General features: G+C 34.6%; 1 protein-coding gene and 2 long non-coding RNA genes across 3 annotated transcripts; 2 read left to right on the plus strand and 1 right to left on the minus strand.

The window, feature by feature from the left end:
• Positions 15,282–16,214, plus strand: LOC104719163. Its single transcript, XR_756534.2, has 3 exons — positions 15,282–15,562; positions 15,704–15,762; positions 15,898–16,214. It is a non-coding gene; the product is annotated as an uncharacterized LOC104719163 (long non-coding RNA).
• Positions 17,123–18,054, plus strand: LOC104719165. Its single transcript, XR_002033592.1, has 3 exons — positions 17,123–17,212; positions 17,708–17,811; positions 17,964–18,054. It is a non-coding gene; the product is annotated as an uncharacterized LOC104719165 (long non-coding RNA).
• Positions 18,013–19,311, minus strand: LOC104719164 (peroxidase 17). Its single transcript, XM_010437026.2, has 3 exons — positions 19,029–19,311; positions 18,754–18,945; positions 18,013–18,683 (listed from the first exon to the last, which is right to left on the minus strand). The coding sequence occupies exons 1-3, from the start codon at positions 19,239–19,241 to the stop codon at positions 18,090–18,092; spliced, it is 999 nt and encodes a 332-aa protein (XP_010435328.1). The 5' UTR covers positions 19,242–19,311; the 3' UTR covers positions 18,013–18,089.

The raw sequence follows: 20,651 nt of genomic DNA on the forward strand, positions 1-20,651 counted from the left end.
ACAGATTCAAAGTTATCAAGGTTACAAATCTGTGAAAATCTAGAGAAAAGATAAGAGATGATGCAATAAAGTAAAAGAAGCTAAAAATGGCAAAAACTAGGTTATGAGGTGTCTACATGGTCTCCAGGGTCTCTCTCTTCGGCCACAAGTGCCAGTACACATATATATAGTAAAGAGAGAGAAGCCCTAGTTAGCTAGAGGACAAAACAGAGAGGCGGCGGTCAGCTCGACCATGTGCTCGGTCGAGTGCATGGTCGAGTGGTTGGTCCGTCACGTAGCTCGAGTCTTCGATCTGGGATGATATCCGTTCAGTAAAATCGGGATAACTCTTGCACTACACCTCTGATTGCCTTTAAACCACCGGCATTAGAAAGTTATCTCAATTTCCTACAACTCTCATGAAGGATGCGGAAGCTGAATCGCAACGGAAGATCTTCATTTGGATCGATCTTTGAGGAGCTCGTTATGAATCCGACCGAGTACTCGACCATGTGCCTGCTCGAGTGCTGTGGTCGAGTTGCCTTGCGAATCCACTTCCTGATACTCTCAGTCCTCTTGTTTAGCTCCAGAAATAACACCAAGTCCTTCATTACCCTTTTAGAGCTCCATAACACCTAATAATACTCCAAATGCACAAATGTATGCAATGCATGCTTCTAAACATCCTAAGTGTATATTTGGACATAAATGGTTATAAAACCTAAGGAATCATTTCTATATGCAAAACATGAACTAAACAAGGCCTTAAATATGGTAAAATATAGTAACATCATTCTACGTGGTGCGACATCAACAATACCAGAAGGATGTATGCGCATCCCACAACCTTCTGTCGTATCGAACCACCTGCATTTGAAAACCATTATCTTCAAACCAACAGCACCATGATAATCGATCATGATAATCTGTTAAATAAGTCCGTAATAATTTTGTTTGTGGTTCCATAACACCATAATTTTGAGTTCTTTTATCTTGTCCATGTCTACGAGTGTGGAAGTGGTATCCTCGTGTGTAGTACATAGGCCAAGATGTGAAATTGTGTCTCAGACCTTGTACAAATTCCAAGATCCACAATGGAAAAATATATGATCTACTTGCATCATTAATCTGTAAAAAATATGTATAATTAATTAATTAATATATTATATGACAATTTTATAGATTAAATAAATTTAACATATATTAATGAATAACATTATTAGAAAAAAAAAAACTTACATAGTCTTTAACTCATTGGGCATAGTAATTTTTTTTAGCAATCTCCAATGCGTTCGAGGTAGTATCAGGATTGCTTTGCGCCATATATTCTTCAGAAATTCTGTTTAAATTTTAAAATTGATGTAAAAATATATATTTGAATTAATTATTATATATATTGATAAAATAACTATAATTATACCTCTCATACAAAGAAAACTCAGAACAATTGAGCATAAAATACGTTTGGAGCACGTTGTAGTTGACATCATTTAACCACCCATTTGTCATTTTCCCACTAATATGTTCTGCAGGTTTGAATATAATCGGAACATCTGGATAAGCGTAACTAAATTGGACGTCTTCAAGACTTTCAGGAGATTGTGAAAATGCATGTTCAAAATGATTTCTTGAGACATATGAAGTCTCTTCAATCAAAGATTGTGCAACAATCGATCCTCCGATTTTAGCCTTGTTTTTAGCCTCTTTAGATGGTACATATATCTTTCAAATGGATACATCCACATATACTGCATGGGGCCACCTAAAGCAGCTTCATCTGGCAGGTGGACAGGAAGATGGTCCATAACATCAAAGAACGATGGAGGGAATATCTTATCTAAAGGGAATATCTTCTCTAAATTGCAAAGTTTCTCTACAATATTTTCTTTCAGCACCGCAATATCTTCTGTTTTTAATGTCTTCAAAGATACATCCCGAAAAAACAATGCAATATCTAAAAAAAAAATAGACAGATAATATATATATATATATATATATATATATCAACATTAAGTATAACTTTAAAAAACAAAAGACAAAGCATTATGACAATCATGACTTTTTAGTCCCGACAGCGTCCAAGACTTTTCATCAACACAACGTCTAAATTTTGAAGCATAACCATCTGGAAATTTGATATCATTTTTTAGCCACGTTAGAATTTTTTTTTTACCTTCAGCCGTTAATCCAAAGATTGGCGGTGGCGCTTTTCCATCTAGAGTAAGCTCTAAATTCTTTCTCTACATAATGCTGGGAGATCCATCCTCGATCTAATGTTATCTTTTGTTTTTCTCGGAACATTCAACACTGTCTTGATGAGATTATCGATGAATTTTTTTTCTATGTGCATGAAATCAAGATTGTGTCTAAGAAGTAAATCTTCCCAATATGGTAACTCCAAAAAAATACTCTTTTTCACCCAGTTGTGATACACACCATACCCATCAATTGTTCGAGCAGGATTGTCATGGCCATTCCCTCTGCAGTCAACGGTTTTGTACAATCCTTCAATGGTATTGATTCTTTCCTGCAAAGTTTCTTTTCCGGTAAGCCACGGTGGATGATGATCCTTCTATGAAGCGCCTCGTCTAAACGATTTCACATTCTGTCTATAAGGATGACCAGACGGCAAAAACCTTATGTGGCAATCGAACCAGCTATGTTTTCTTCCATGAGGCAACCAATGCGACTTCGTCTCACCTAGAAAGTATGGACACGCTAATCGACTATGCGTCATCCACCCAGAAAGCATTCCCTATGCCGGGAAATCGCTGATTGTCCACATTAATGCAGCTCACATCTTGAAATTTTGATTTTTTGATACATCAAATGCTTCCACGCCATCGTTCCATAAACTCATTAGTTCTTCAATCAGCGGTTGCAAAAAAACATCCAGACTTTTCTGTCGAGGTTTTGGCCTTGGTACTAGTATTGCTAAGTAAAAATATTCTTTTTTCATACACATACCAGGAGGAAGATTATAAGGAGTCACGAGCACATGCCAAATTGAATGTGCCTCACCATTCATACCAATTGGATTAAATCCATCTGACGACAAGCCTAGATAAATATTACGATTCTCATTAGCAAATGTAGGATATACCTCTTGAAAATGCTTCCACGCTGCTCCATCTGATTGGGGTATCATTTCTCCTTCTGGAGAGATATGTTCAGCATGCCATCACATATGAGATGCTGTCACCTTCGATTTGGATAACCTCTTCAATCGTTCTGTGATTGGTAGGTAAAACATTCTTTGCTTAGGTTTATTTTTTTCTTTGCCGTTGTTTGGATGGAATCTGTCTTTCTTACAAAACCGACACTGCATAAGCTCGCAGTCTTCCCCTTTCCAAAAAAAGCATGCAGTTATCCTCACAAACATCAATCTTTTGTAATGGCAATCCTAGCGCCCGAGTCAATTTCTTCGTTTCATAATAAAACCCCTGAACTTTATTTGGCTTGAGATAAACTTCTTTATTTGTTTGCGATATTTCATCGACGCATGCCTCAACCAAATTCCACTTGGACCTATGTTCAACACACGCGATGTCACGTAAATTTGAGAAATCCCTTTAATGCACCCATCATAAAGAGGTATTATCATGGTATGGCTCTTCATTGACCATTTCAGGCATATACTCTTGAAAATTGGGCGCAGCTTCTTCTCCAATGTTAACATCTTCGTATGGAATGTTACCATAATTTTTGACCGGTAGCTGATCATGTGTAGAATGATTATCCCAAGTTTCTTCTTCAACAGGAAAATAATTTGTCCTCGACGATGTTTCACCCGCATCATAATAATTTTCGCCATGGCTCGTCCATACATAATAATTCCCTTTGAACCATTTCGATGTAGATGCTTGGAAACAGTTTGGACATCCCGCTGCTTTATGTTCCTACACCGTGAACAAGGACAAGGTAAAGTTCCTCTCTCCATATAAGAATGTTGATTACACGCAAATCAAAAAATGTGTCAACCCCATCTATAAACTCTTCTGATACACGATTCTTCTGTGGATCTATATGTCGATCCATCCACTCTCTCGAAGCAAAATAATTAAACATGTTTGGATTGTATAAAGTGAGAACAATCACAAACAAAAAAGTAAATGTTTTGAAAAAATAAAGACTTTTGTTTTTGGTTGTTGTGTATGAAATGATAAGAAGATGACACGTTCTATTTATAATACAAATTACCCATGGCTTAGCCACAACAGTTTCCGTGGCTATACAAAATATCACATTCACCCACAAATTATTCCATGGCAAACTTGTAGCTTGTAGACAAAAGTAAAATCAATCACTCATAGTTTTTGTCAAAACCAATATATTCTTTAAACTTTATGTTAAAACACAATAAACAAAACAAAAAACATCGATTGACATTTCTTTATGTCAAGTTTCAAATAACAAATAATTCAAACTTTGCCACAGATTTGTGACGGGAGATCCCGTGGTAACCGTAGTCACGAATTAGCCAACTTAAGAGTAGAGAACTTACCGAATATTGCTAGTCTCATGACGTGGTTCATGATAAAATGTTTGATTACGAGAGTGTCCCATGAACATTTGTTATCCAATTACATGCATCATATGTTTCAAAATTTGATTCCACATTCCTTGCCGCACAAATATTCTTCAAAGTAAGATTAAGAGTGTGTACCACACAAGGTGTCCAATAAATGTGAGCATAAGTACATTCAATAATCTCTCCAGCCACCTTATAGTTTGCTGCATTGCCAGTGATGATTTGCACAACTTTTTGATGACCCACTTCATTTATAACTTCTTTCATCAAATTAGAGATGAAAATCTTATCTTTCACTTCTTCCGCACAATCCACAGCTTTCAAAAACAGAGGAGCATTTCCTGAAACACTAATAAAATTAATCAGAGGCTTTCTTGTAGGATCACTCCAACCATTTGACACAATCATCACCCTTTTTTCATTCCATGTTGACTTAAGCGGTACTAATAAACCCTCAACATTTTTTCTTTCTTTCTGTAGCAAAGTCTTCCTCAACTTATTATAAGCAGGAGGCACATTACCATCAATTTTATTAGCACCAACAAACTGATATGACATATGATAATGTGGATTTCTTGCCAGATTAAAGCCAAACCTCCAGTGTAAAACATTCTAGCGATTTCTTGATCCAACTGGTCTCTAGCTGCAATTTCAAATGCTATTTTAATAGGTGAAAAACTAGACTTCCTCTTCTTGAAAGCAGAATCCGTTTCACAAGGCAAAGACACTTCTTTTGGTCCAGACTCTTTTTCCGCTCCTCAAAATCGTTTTCAACCTTTGCTTGTCAAGCTTTTCATTCATGCGTACTTTCTTACATGCAATGATTCCAGCATTTTTTATTCCAAGAAAATGAGCTTTAACTCTAGAATACGAACCTGATCGCTGTTCACCACAAAAGTTACACTTGAATTTCCAAGTTTTTCCTGTTGCTTCAACTTTCTCTATTTTCGTCACATAACTGCAGAGTGAGGCTTCATCACTTTCATTTGTAGAACTTGTAGATTCATTACCAACGCTACTACTACCAATATTATCACTCTGTCCTTAAGAACTGTTCATCTGATTAAACAACATAATATTAAATTAGAAATAAGCAAAAACAACAAGAACAAAGAAGGTAAACAAACGATCACACACATGATCATTGAATAATACTCCCTCTGTTTCACAAAGAGTGTCATTCTGGAGTTTTTTCGATACTTAAATATAGTATCTCATGTTTTTCTTTACCGCATTATGGCTCTTTTTCGCAAACACTAACTTGTACTGATTGCTCCATTAATAAAAGCCACAAACTCTCTTTTTCACAAACCTCTATTTCCTTTACTCGCCCACTAGAATACTTATTCACAGATGTTTGGACGTCTCCCGTCACCTTTGTTGATAATTATAAGTATTACCTCCTCATTGTTGATCACTACTCTCGATACACCTGGCTCTATCCTCTAAAACTCAAATCCCATGTTCGAGAAACTATCAATCGTTATACTACTCTTGTTGAAAACAAATTTCAAACCAAAATAAGCACCCTATTCTCTGATAATGGTGGTGTGTTTATAGCCCTGCGTGAATTCTTATCCTCCAAAGGGATCACACATCTTATCTCACCAAAGCAAAAATTCCAACTTCTTTTTGGACCTATGCCTTTGCCACATCCGTTTACCTTATCAACAGAATGCCCACTCCAAATTTATCTCTAAGTCACCCTTCCAACTACTCTTCCACACCGACCCAAACTACAACAAATTAAAGATCTTTGGCTGCCTCTGCAGCCCTTGGCTACGACCTTATACCTCCAATAAGCTTGATTCATGATCTCTACCGTGTGTGTTCCTTGGTTATTCCCTTACCCAGAGTGCTTTTCTCTGCTTCGACCCTCAAGCCAATCCGCATGTATGTCTCACGCCATGTTTGATTTGACGAAACCCAATACCCCTACCAGCAACTGATCACACCCATCTCTGATACACTCCCTGATCCACCACCTATCTATCCCAATTATGTCGTACCTATCTCCACCACCTATCTCCACTCGTAACATCTCAATCTACTTAGTTGGAGTCTACACAGGAACCCTCAGACTTAGATTCCTCACCTGACGGCTCATCTCCGATCTTGCCACCACCAGAGTCTTCATCTCCGTCCGTCTCGTCGGAATCACGCAGCCCCAACCACTCCTCCTCCTCTCCTTCATCGTCAGCTCCATTACATGCTCCCTCGTGGTCTTCAGTTTTTGCCAATGACAACAACAACACTCGCAGCCCAACAACACAACAGGCCCAAGAACAACAAATTCCTCTGTAGCCACTTCAAGCCAAACAAGCACAACCTCTTGTACAGCCCATTCAAGCCAAACAAGCACGCCACATACCAATTCATCTTCTTCGTCTCTCTCCTCGCCAAACCTGGCTTCAAGAAAAACATTTTCAAACCAAATCGGAAGTTTGGCCTCACTGTTATTGTCTCCGCCGTTGACAGCAGTGAGCCTCGAACCGTAACTCAGGCTCTCAAAGATCGATGGTAGCGAGCCTCAATGTCCACTGATTTTGACGCACAGACAAATATAAATCACGGCTTGTTGCCAAAGGTTTCACTCAACAACCGGGTGTTGATTATTTTGAGACCTTCAGTCCAGTCATTAAAGCTACAACCATTCGGATTATTCTTGATACTGCCGTCAGCCGTGGCTGGTGCATCCACCAAGTCGATGTCAACAATGCATTTCTTTAAGGGATTCTCAATGAAGAATTCTAGATGTATCAGCCTGAAGGTTTCATCGACCCTGACCGTCCCACACATGTTTGCCGTCTCCAAAAATCTCTATACGGCCTTAAGCAGGCTCCGCGTGCCTTGTACCTAGAGTTAAAACAGTACCTCCTGGCCGTTGGGTTCAAAAATTCTCTCTCGGATACGGTTCAGTTTGTTCTGCATCAAAGTGATATTTTCTCTATTTATTGGTGTATGTTGATGAAATTATTGTCACTGGCAACAACCCTGCTGTTGTTGATCATACTCTCAAGAATCTCCCTGTTCGCTTCTCACTAAAGGACATGGGCAATCTTTCTTATTTTCTGGCCTTGAAGCTATTAGCACATCACAAGGTTTGCATCTCTACGAACGCAAGTACACATTGATCTTATTCATCGCATAAAAATGCAAGATGCAAAACCTGTTGCTACTCTGATGGCATCATCAACCAAACTCAAACTCACTGGCGAATTACATTCTGACCGACAGCTTACAGAACACTTGGGGGAAGCTTACAATATCTGGCTTTTACACGTCCCGACATTGCCTATGTTGTCAACAAACTATCTCAGTACATGCATCAACCTACAACGGACCATTGGAAAGCGGCCTGTAAAGCCCCGATCGCCACCTCTTAGTGGGCCCATGTCCAATCCCAGTCCATCATCCCACCTCCCTTAATGGGCCTCACGTCCTCTCACTAGGCCTGTGAGCCCATCCATATCCGATGGTCGGTTTGTTACGTCAGGGAGGATTGAAAAACTTGTTATTGTCTCTACAAATCACCACATGATCTTTCCCTGTGTTTTATCCTCACTCACACAGTTCCGACAATCACTTCCCGGAAGGTCACCCATCTTGAGACTACTCCAGCATTAGCACGCTTAACTGTGGAGCTCTTTCAGGACCATTGACCGAAAAGTTAAGTGAATTTTGGTGACATAGGTGGCCAAATCAATTCTTTTAAACCTCTCTGCAAGTCTCTAAAATTTGGGGTGTCACAATTCACCCCCACTAACAGATCGCAACGTCCTTATTGCGCACCAAAACTGTCACCCCCGACAGTGTGAGTCCATCCGACTCCACACTCATCTGGGTTCGGCTCTGATACCACTTGTGACGTCCCAACTGCCACCTCTTAGTGGGCCCAATGTCCACTCCCAGTCCATTGGCCCACCTTCCTTAATGGGCCTCCATGTCCTCTCAATAGGCCCTCAAGCCCATCCATATCCGAAGATCGATCTGCTACGTCCGGGAGGTTTTCAAAAACTTGTTACCGTCCCATACAAATCACCACATGATCTTTCCCTGTGTTTTGTCCTCACTCACACAGTTCTGACAATCACTTCCCGAAAGGTGACACATTCTGAGACTACTCCAGCATTTTATAGCTTAACTGTGGAGTTCTTTCAGGACTCTTGACCGAAAAGATAAGTGGATTTTGGTGGCATAGATGGCCAAATAAATTCTTTTAAACCTCTCCGCAAGTCTCTAAAATTTGGGGTGTCACAATTCACCCCCACTAACAGATCGCAAAGTCCTTGTTGCACACCAAGACTGTCACCCCCGACAGTGTGAGTCCACTCGACTCCACACTCGTCTGGGTTCAGCTCTGATACCACTTGTAACGGCCCAAACGCCACCTCTTAGTGGGCCACATGTCCACTCCCAGTCCATTGGCCCACCTTCCTTAATGGGCCTCCACGTCCTCTCACTAGGCCCGCGAGCCCATCCATATCCAACGATCGATCTGCTACGTCCGAGAGGCTTTCAAAAACTTGTTACCGTCCCATACACTGTGTTTTGTCCTCACTCACACAGTTCTGACAATCACTTCCCGAAAGGTCACCTTTCTGAGACTACTCCAGCATTTGCTCGCTTAACTGTGGAGTTCTTTCAGGACCCTTGACCGAAAATGTAAGTGCACTTTGGTGACATAGGTGGCCAAATTAATTCTTTTAAACCTCTCCGCAAGTCTTTGAAACTGGGGTGTCAGACGGCCAAGCGTGACTTATCTATCTTGCAGGTACACCAACAAATGGCATCATATTACATGCATTCTCAGACGCGGAGTGGTTTGGGGATGCTGACAATTATGCATCCGTGAATGGTTATATTCTTTATCTTGGAACACAACCCATCTTCTGGTCCTCCAAGAAGCAGAAAAGCATTGCCCGCTCCTCTACGGAAGCTGAGTATCGTGCCGTAGCGAACACGGCATCTGAACTTGTTTGGGTATGTTTTTTACTTACGAAGCTAGCATCCATCAACACAACCCACCAGTTATTTATTGTGACAATATTGGTGCAACTTATCTCTGTTCTAACCCGGTTTTCCATTCAAGAAGGAAGCATGTGACAATCGCTTATCATTTTATTTGTGATCTTGTGCAAAAGGGAACGCTCCGCGTCGCACATGTCTCCACTAAAGATCAATTAGACGAATGCCTTACTAAGCCTCTAAGTCGTTCTCAGTTCGTACTTCTACGAGACAAGATTGGTGTGTCTAAAGGTCCAACATCTTGAGTGAGGATATTAGGAATGTTCATATGTAAAGGAAGATTTGATTGATACAAATCTCTCCTATGATTTATTCTCATTAACTGATCGTATATTCTCATTCCCTTACATGTGAATATGTCTGTGTATAAATTGTAAACTCTATGTCAATAATAAACGCATTCAGTCTCATATTCTCATAGAAGTAACTTATAAACATGATCAACTTTTTAAAACTCAATGAAGAGCATTTTTAACAATGAACAGCTGAATGGGACATTTTTAAAAATGAACACCCAAAGGGAGATATTTTTCGTTGATTTTGTTTTTCAACAGATAATCAGCTCATATCAGTCAGTTTGGAGGAAAATTATTATGTTATGCGGAGATGTACGCGCTTGGCGTGCCAAAGAATCTGTAATTACATTTGCATTTCATAAAACTAAAAATAAATATAAAGAAGAGAACTCCTCCTCGTCAATCTTGATATCGTCTAGGTTTATTTACGTAAGTTAAAAGTCTAAATAATAAAAATGAAAAATTTAAAAATATTACTAGTTATGAATTAATTAGAATTAAAATTTAAATTGAATATTATTATATATATATATATATATATTTTTGAGACATTTATAAAATAAATCCTCAAGTTGACACTTATTTACAGGCATGCCATTGTCATTAAATAATTAATTTAATAAACAAATTAACTCTACTTATATTTGATATTTTATAGAAACTAATTGTTTTAAAAGGTAACAAACATAATTGTAAATGTATAAGTAGAGTTAATTTGTAAACATAATTGTAAATGTATACATATTTTATTTCCTTATTTTATAAGGAGGTGAGTGAAGAGGTATTGTTCTTTAATAATTTGAAAAACTGCTTTGATCAAAAGTGACTTTTAACCTCACATACTATAATTTACTTTCACGGATTTCGTATGATGAGTTTTTGTGGATTAAAAATCTTTGAACATGTTGTGTGATCCGCCTAGCATGGCGGGTTTGGACTATAGAGCCAACATCAAAACTATTAGTTTATTTTATATACTGTAGATTTGTAGTCATAGTTTGAAAAATTAACTTACAAATTATTTAGTATACGAACTACAAAATATTACACATACTACAACACATTCTTAATATTCCAAAAAAAAAATCGTATACACATAAAAATATACACTAACATACCATATATGCATATACCTCTGTTTAATTATAGAAAACAAAACTAAGTGTTTTAAAATTTTATATTCTATCTAATAACAAATTTAATGTAATAAGGTTATAAACTGTATAAAACGTAAGAAGAAGAAAAAATATTCTAAACAAAATTAGAAATTAATTAGATAAAATTCAATTAATTGGAAATTTGAAAACTAAATAAATTAAAAATATTATTTAAAATACAATAATTTATAATTTACTCTCGCGGTGTACCGCGGGTAAAAACCTAGTTAATAAACATATTTTAAAAAATAATTATTATTTTGACTAAGTTTATAATTTTAAATTTAATATACATGTCGGAGGCAACAACCATATCTCATGATGATACAACTATTAAATTTATAATTTCAAATTATGATCCAATACCAAGTAAAAATTTATAATACAGTTCAACTAAGCTTATATTAAAATCATGATTTAAGTTGTGATTTCTGATAATTGCACTTTTAACTTTGTTTGATACTAGTTGTGCCATAGCTTTTATCAACAACGACTCTATTGCACCCTATCAAATCAAGTAAAAAAAAAAACGTTCAATGAGCTTCTCAAAACTTCTTTTTGTTATTTTTCGAAAAGAAAATGTAGATGAATAATATTATCTTGTTTATATCATCAACTATAAGAATTAATTTTAGATTTTCCCATCCCCAATAAAATTACTCGTAAACCAATGCCTAGTTGATTAATCTAATACTAAGAGATATCCCGTGCTTAAAGCACGAGTTGTCAATATTTTTAAAAGCATTTCTAATATAATAATAAAAATTATTAATATATATTTATTTAAAAGTTATTTTATTTGAGATAATATTTATTTTTAAATGTTCTGTAAATCTATTAGTCTTTTTGAATGCTAATTATTTGAGAATATTATAGTAATTTATTTTTAACGTATATTACAGTTTTATATTGTTTGTTTGTTGCATTTGCATCTTTATTTTGTGAAATATGAAGTAGTAATTTTAAGATTATAATTGTGAACAAATAAAAATTATTAATTTATCATCTATATAAATTTAGTTTTACCAACCCGCCAATGTGGAAATTCAATACACATTTTTTATAGATTGAGTAATATATCTTCGTTTTAAAAAATTCAAATCACAACAGATGTTAAAAAAATTCTGCATTTTATTAATCATCCCCTATATATTAATAGAGAAGCATTCTCAAAAAAATGCTGATGTGTCATCGCTGGAGAGCTCGAGACACCAATGAATTTATTGCTCTCATTGTTATGCACATTTACACATAATTGCTATTGAATGATTAAGGAATATTCCTTTTCAATTAATTAAAAAATCAAATATTTTAATTTTAAAATAAATTTTAATCATTTTCTAACATATTTAATTATTCCTTATTAGATCTAAAACATTTTCAAAACCCGAATTTATTCACCTATTAAAAAAATGATTACTATTCACATATATAAATTTTCCAAAATAAAATTATCACAATAATCATTATTATAGGAAATTGACTTATTTAATATCTTTGGTATAATATTTCACGAGTGAAACATATTCTTACGCAAAAAAAAATATAACAAAAGAAAAAAAAATCTTGCATAGATTGAAGAAAGAACGAATTATATATTTAGTTGATAAATAGTAATTTGATATAAATATAATCTCACAGGTTATACATTTAGTTTTTATCCAAACAAATTTTAGATCCTCGATAATAACTATACTTAGAACACTAATTTTATCTGCATAGATTTATTTCCGCACATAGTGCGGGTTGGTACCTAGTGTGCTAATAACCTTCATGCAAACTGAAAATATATGATCAGTTATTACAAATTATTGTTTGAATAAAATTTTAATACAAAAATACTTCAAAACTAAAAATATATTGTTTATGTTATACACAATAATTACATATAGAGTTCTAATTTAAAACTGTGTGGAATAAAATTACAAATAGTTTTTCTTAGATTGCATACTTTCATTTTGGCAGCTAAATTGATCATTACCTTATATTGATAATTGTTTACAAAACTCTAAAAATGAATTACGTACACCATATATTTTCATGTATTTATTTTTAAACATTAATGCTATATACTTATTATTTTCATTTCTTTTCTTTTATTCAAATTCATGATAATTTGAGATATTTTCTCTGTTTATAATCTTTTATTGCATTAAAACTCATAATGCTTTTTTCATCTACTTTATTCAAATTCATTCCAAATATATGATTCACCTTAAGAAATAAAAATTTCATATATTCTATTCCATTATAAACTATATATATATGTAAATATTCTCCCGTGCTATAGCATGGGTCCGATCATAGTAAGTATTATATGAAAATTCAAAACAGTTTGTAAATAAAAGAAAATAAAGATGATAGGAGAATCATAATTTGGAATCTTAACAAAATCTTCAAAATTTAGTTATTAAAAATAATTTTATTGTGTACTTGGATATAAAATCTTAGTTTTTGAAATTCTGATTGGTTTATATTTTTTTAAAAAATATTTAGTAATTTTCGTCCATAATTTGATCTGTGAGCTTTTTTTATTTCTTAATTAATTATCTTTATTTAATCAATTAACTAAGCTATGTTTTTCTAATGACAATTGAATGTAATTTTTTACACATTTTAAGGTTAGTTTTATATTTATACTTCTCAATTAATATAGTAGGACTACACACTTGAAGTCATATTGAAAGGATTATGTATTTTGAGGAAATCCTCAAATACTTACTTTTTGTATATGTGGATATCTCGAAACATAAGGTTAAGATTTAGAGAATCTTTTAACCCAATCTCTGGCTATAACAACTCAAATACAATCTATCACAATACCTCCATTTCACCATGGTAATTAATTACAAAATAAATAAAAGTGCTTCATATGAAAGGTCATCCATTTTTAAATAATAACTCATAAGAATCTCTACTTTTGGAGTAAATTTCAACCATATCATTTTTAGACCTTATCATACATTCAAAACAATCCCAGAGATTTTTAAAAACACAAATGATATGCAATATGAATATAGTTTAGGACGTTATCGCATTATTGTGTCAATGGTTTTCGTAAAAAATTGTTTCTCTAGTTTAGAGCCGCGTATTGGACACGCCGAACTGACTTTAGTACAGCTCGGATGAATCTTCATTATTCTCTACATGATAGATTGGAACATTATGAACTCCACCTAAATGGACATTATGAACATTATTTCCAAGAGAGTATCCAATTATTATAGGCCATTTGTTCGACCATATGTTGATTTTGGGAAAATCTCCTCACTTCGCTTCAGTTTTTCAGGTTAACTATTTCCCAAGCCCTTCGTGTATATATATGATAAGGATAACCTCCTCATCACTTAGGTTTAAATTTTTCCTTACAAAGCTTATATAGTAAAAAGTATCTACCAAACTTGATTCGGCTCGAATCCAACACAAAATAGGTGCAAATTGGTGGTGGGTGTGATCGTTCTGTGGATGGATGGTGCTAGCTTGTGATTCTGCAAAATGGGTGAAAACAAGTTTATTTTCTTTGTCAAAAGTTTCCGTCAGTTGTATAAGGCCACTTGACATAAGTTTTGCTTATCCTAATAAACATCTGTTTTGCTGATCTTTTTTTGACATAAGTGCTCAACCAAATTGAGATAGATTGGTCTATCCATACTAAATTTGGAAATCAGTTTACTAGAGAGGATCTTTCTCTCTTAATCCGACTTTGACTCCTTTAGAGACGAAGGTACTAACACTTAGAATAATGGTTCAACAATCTAAGATATGGAGGTTTACGGTTTACCACATTAACATTTTATGGAGATTCTAAAATATTAGTTTGCTTACTTTAGATCAACGCAGCTCCTTTAACATCTTCGTGGAATTCTAAGGATTGGGAACATCCTATTGTCACCCATATCAATGAAGTTCTCTCTCTATGTTCTTACTTTTTACATGTTTCTTTAAGTTCATGAATATCCAAAAGGGAGCAAATCATGTAGAGTGTATTATTCAGACACTTTAGCTAGAGAAGCTCAGAAAGTAGAAAAGTAGTATATAGTTTGTACATGTGTTAAAGTTATTATATGAAATTTATTTGCCGACAAAAAGTAAATAATAATTTCTAATTATTAGATGTAAGACAGATGAGATAGGGAGACAAGAGTGTATGAAAGAAAATACTAGAAGAGTTAGATGTATGTTGACCGAAGGAAAAAAAAGAGATAAATATGTTTGGTTATTAAAAAGAAAGAGAAGAGTTAAATGTTTTTTTTTAATCTCTCTTTTACAATCTTGTGGGTTAAAAGTGAAAACTCATCCTCTGCAATTTAAAACTCTTATCTCTACGTGTGCACAAACCTCACCATTAGATGATTAGTAGAAGACAAAACTTACAGCCAAATTGACAAACTTATCTCTCTCCAAAACATTTGGTCCATACGATAAAGCAAGAAGAAGAATTAATAAAAACAAGAAGAAGAAGAAGACGGAGAGGTAGAGGATGAAGCATGAAATGGTGAACATCAAGCTACGATGCATATCCATCTTCTTTCTTCTCTTTGCTTTGCTTCTTGGAAATTATGTAGTTCAAGGTCTCTTTCTTCACCCATCTCCTTCCTATTCTATCTTATAAATTTCAATATGTCTATAAGTGATTTCAATACAACGAAGTGACTTTGTTCTTCTTTTTTTCGAATTCTCTCGTTTGTGTGTGTTCTTGTTTGTTAAACCAGCCTCAAGACCTCGTTCTATCGAAAATACGGTCTCACTTCTCTCACAAGTGCATATCCTGGTAAATTCCCATTTTATAAGTAATTACTATAAGTAAACCATCAATTTATAATTGATTTAGCTGTATAATAATACAGTACTATATATATCCATATATATATATATATATGTTTAATTTAAAAATATTTCAAAGCAGAATTCGAGGAGGAATATGATAGGGTCGACGGCACCAACTTGTACGTACAACGAGTGCAGAGGATGCAGATACAAATGCAGAGCTGAGCAAGTCCCAGTCGAAGGCAATGACCCTATCAATAGTGCTTATCATTATAGATGTGTTTGTCACAGATAATAATGATAAATCTTTTAATTTTTTGCCTTTTCTTTGCAATTTTTGTATGACTTGATTGCATTTTTGTTTTTTTTTGAATGAGATGCTTTGGTCAGCATTATTGATTATTAGTTTTTTTTTCCTTTTTAACTCTTGAAATTGTTAAAGTATTTAGTTCATTAGCCAAGAGTATCATCAAGCTTCATAACCTTTACCTTGTGTGCATGGGATAATATGGTAAGCTCTCTTGTTGGTACGTGTTGGTGTTGGTATTGGTGTCGTTGATGATGATGATGACGATGAGGATCGTGGAGATGATGATAACATTTGGGTGTTTATAAACCGCAGGGAAAATTCACATGGTCCTGTGTGGTCCAAATTTGAGACATAAGTCAAGAAAATATCACATGAGGGAACTAGAGTTGTTATGTTTATAATTGTAGCCTTCCATCTTTTGTTCTGGTACGTACATATTATGACAATATGCATTACAGACAATTGTTCTATTAAGATCGGTACAGTGTTACAGAATGTTATATATGTTCGTCCTTTTCATTTGTTTTTTTATACACCTAACCTTAATGAGTATCCATTTTATTTTCTTCTTTTTAGTAACCAAAAAATTCTTAATCTTAATCTTGTTGTGATAAACTGATAAATTTGATAATATTTAAAACGCCTAATCCAAAATTTTAATTCTTAATTCTATGGTTTATGTGTGTATGGGTGTGTAAGCACGCTCTAGACTGCTTTTTTTAACACTAGTAATTTACACTCAAAACTCATATCACAAATTTTATAATACTATATATTTTAGTCATTTTGATATTACATGTATTCGGATGCATAAGCATATTCATAAAAATAAAAGCAAAACAAACAAAACTGCATTTAGATTGAGCATCTAAATAAAGAAAATATAGAAACGAACATCAGTCAAATACAAAAAATGGGCCAAAAATGAACATCACCTACGCTACCTTAAACCGGAACATTTCGTCTAATTTTGAACCGGTTTGATCGTCAGTTAAATTGGGCCTTACATCAGTATTCGGCCCAGTTATGTTCAAACCCAAAGTTTGTATTTACAATGAGTTCTCCGGCCAAGCCTCGCCGCGAGATTACGGAGGTGGTGCATCTGTTTGTTGATTTCCGGCGATTGTGAGACATCTTCGTGGAGGTAAATCTCCATGTTTCTGAACTCTCACATAGACTTTTATCTAATTGTATGTAAATCTGCAAGTTTCAGTATTGAAAATCAAATCATAGATCCCATTATAAGCCAAAAGCTTTGTTCTTTCATGTCTCTCTCTATTCATTATGATGGTTTGAGATGTTTTACATTTTGACGTTCTCTGTTGAGTTCCTTGTCAAATTCTCAAATTTGTGGGTTTTTGTTGTTGTTGTTTAGCCCCTCTTAGTGTTTAACATTGTGAGCATCATCTTTATAAAAGTTGGTATCCTGAGGATGGTTAGATTGAGTATTTGTATTATTTGTTTTGCTCATATGTAATGTTTCATCGTAAAATGCTATGGACAACAGCGTGCGTGCGACGATTAGTTAGTCTACAGACTTGTTTCTGTTCCAAAACTGCTCTGTTGCTTATGTAATTGGAACTTGTATGTAATGTATGGTTAAATGTAGAAGCTATTGACACATTTGTGTGGTATTTAGAGGAAAAGGAACAAGAAAAGGCTTACTCAGTTGGTTCTATTGAAGAAGCAGCATACAAAAACAGAGTCCAAGTTCTTAGTATGTCTCCAAACTTGTCACCAGGGGTAAGCATTTGTCTGATATGTTGTAATATACATTTTAAGCTTCTTTGTGTACCTCAGAATTACATGTTCACAGACAATTCAGACAAACTAAATCTCCTTGTTTTGTGATTTTGGATACTTGTATGATTTCACTGACTCGACATTGTTTCCAGTTTGCAACCGCAGGCTTCAACAGGTACTATTGTTCACAATCAACTTGTGGAAATTCAAATATTATGGCATTGCATGTAAGTATTAAAAGTTTTGCATCTATTTAGAAATCATAACATCTCTCTAATTCAAGAGTCAAACAACAGATCACTAGGCCTTCTATTAACAACCCTACAATTTAACCTAATCTCTCCAGGTCTTCCAGATTGCAAATCACCCATCTTCACCATCCCTTGTTCAAAAGCTCTGAAGAACTCAGCTTGGTCTTCACTAAACATCTTCACATACCCTCTCGTCTCTCTACTCGTATACAAAGTCTGGTCAGAGTTCAGAAACCCTCTCCCTGATACCAAATCTTTGAAGTACTGATTGTCAAAAACGTGAGGCGTTGCATCCAAATATCCGGTCACATTCTCATCTCCACCCAAAGGACAGAGCTTGTTAAGCTTCTTCCGGTATCTTGGTTCGACAGCTGGATCAGGTTTACCAGACCCGGATTGGTTATAAAGCCTAAACATGATGGAGAAACATCGACCTTTACCAATTGAGTGAGACCCTGATAAAGCCACCATGTCTTTTACAGAGAGATTGAATCTTTTGAAGAGATCAATCAAGAAAGTTGCATTGGCTCTCGGACTCGGCATGATATCATCTGAATCTTTCTGACTCGCTGTTAAACTGTCTTTCCTCCCTAGCTTCACCTCCCAGTCAGGTCCTCCTGTCTGGTTGTTCAAGACCAAAATTACATAACCGAAGTCGCTAAACCGAGAAACTTTCGAAGAAACTACTTACTAGAGCAACGGCATCACGAGAGGCCATGATAACAATATCAGCACAAGAGACAGTAGCTGGACAAGCTTCCTCTAAAGCTTCTTTAATCTCATCAACGACTTCGAAAGATCTCAGTGAATTGATGTTGGAAAGTGATAGTTTCTCACCAAGCATGTGTGGTGTGTCATCAAGCAACACAGAAGCGTCACATCCCTTATTTAATCATCAAGAGAGAAACAAAGTTAGAAATCAAGAAGAGAGAAAGAGAAAGATTCTATGGTGTGGTTTGTGTTTACATTGACGAAGCAGTCGTGAAATTGAAGACGCATGACTGAAGCAACGCTTCTTGCTTCTTTAATCATAGCTTTCTTCATTTCTCTTCTTACTATGGATTCAGCTTCAGGGCATGTCTCACTGTAGAATCTTGCTCGGAGGCTTTCACCGTTAACCACCGTCAAGATGAGAAGATAGAGGATGAGATGGGGGCGAAGAAGAAGAAGAAGAGACATACTTTTTCCTTTTAATATTTTTTTTATTCTTTTGGGTTTCAGTGATGGAAGACGAAGTGACTTTGTTTGGTTATAAAGATCTTTCTTGAAGAAGGAACCAGATTGGTAAAATGAGGAAAGAAAAAATAAATAGTTATTTCTTTGTGATTTTTCTTTAAGGGTAAAATAATTCATTACTTGAATAAGTAATTATTTTAAGCTAATACTTTAGTACTATTTATTCTAAAGATTATACCCTAGTAACTAGTCAGTAGTCACCTATACTGATTATATCCGAAAACACTATTAGCATTACCAAATTAATAATGAACGTATATATAATGGTAAAAAACCGCTATTGAAAAAAGTACTACAAAATAGTTACAGTTTCTGAATTGTGACAACAAATTAAAAATAGAGACAATTTTCATAAATACATTAAAATCTTATATAATAAAGTAGAATTTATTTTCTCTTAAAATTTTTAACTAGAGAGTGACATATGTCTGCATGAGAATTTGATACCTATCCAAAATTCATAAAATTATTTAACATCTTTAATAATAAACTAATACATATGTCTTTTTTTCAAATTTAAAAACACTAACATCTGTTTTAACTAAACTTAAATATATCATTATATTTAAAATAACTAATATATAAAAATAAATAAATCATACAAAAAAGTAACACCATGGCACACTTTGTGGTTGACCAACCAATTGATACATTTAAATGTAAATTACCTACATAAATAATATAAAGATCATTGGCATTTTACTATATTTTCCAAACTTAATTGGAAAAATAGTAAATGTACTATTCATAATTAGAGAAATAGTCAAAGTCTAGGCATTCGGGTAACCCGTTTGGATTCCGGTATTATCCATTCGGGTTCGGGTAAACGGGTTTAGAAAAATAAAACTCATTGGGTTTTTTTAGATATATGGGTTCGGTTTGGTTTGGGTACTATCGGGTTCAGGTCGGTTTGGGTTACAAATTTTAGAACCCGATTATTACTCAAACTACCAGGTACCCGAAAAAATATAATTAAAATTAATTAAATTTATATAAATTTAGTTAAATTTTGACTTATGTGACAAAATATTTTAGATATTTTGATTATTTTTGATATTTAGCTATAAAACTAAATGAAATATTCAAAATTATAATCATAATTATGGGATAATTGCATTATATTAATGATAAATATTATAAATATGTTTATATGATCGGGTTTATGGGTACCCAAACAGGTACCGGGTATTAACCGATCCTAACCCGAACCCACAAATATTAGAAAATAGAATCCAACATGGTTTTATAGGCAAACTCTTACCCAACTCTAACCCGGTTTTTCGGGTCGGATTCCAGGTTGGGTATTCGGGTATGGATTTTATGCCCCCTAGGAGATAGAATTTGTGTGAGATA

Source organism: Camelina sativa, chromosome 10 (genome assembly GCF_000633955.1).
Source record: "Camelina sativa cultivar DH55 chromosome 10, Cs, whole genome shotgun sequence".
In the NCBI taxonomy this organism is placed as follows: domain Eukaryota; kingdom Viridiplantae; phylum Streptophyta; class Magnoliopsida; order Brassicales; family Brassicaceae; genus Camelina; species Camelina sativa.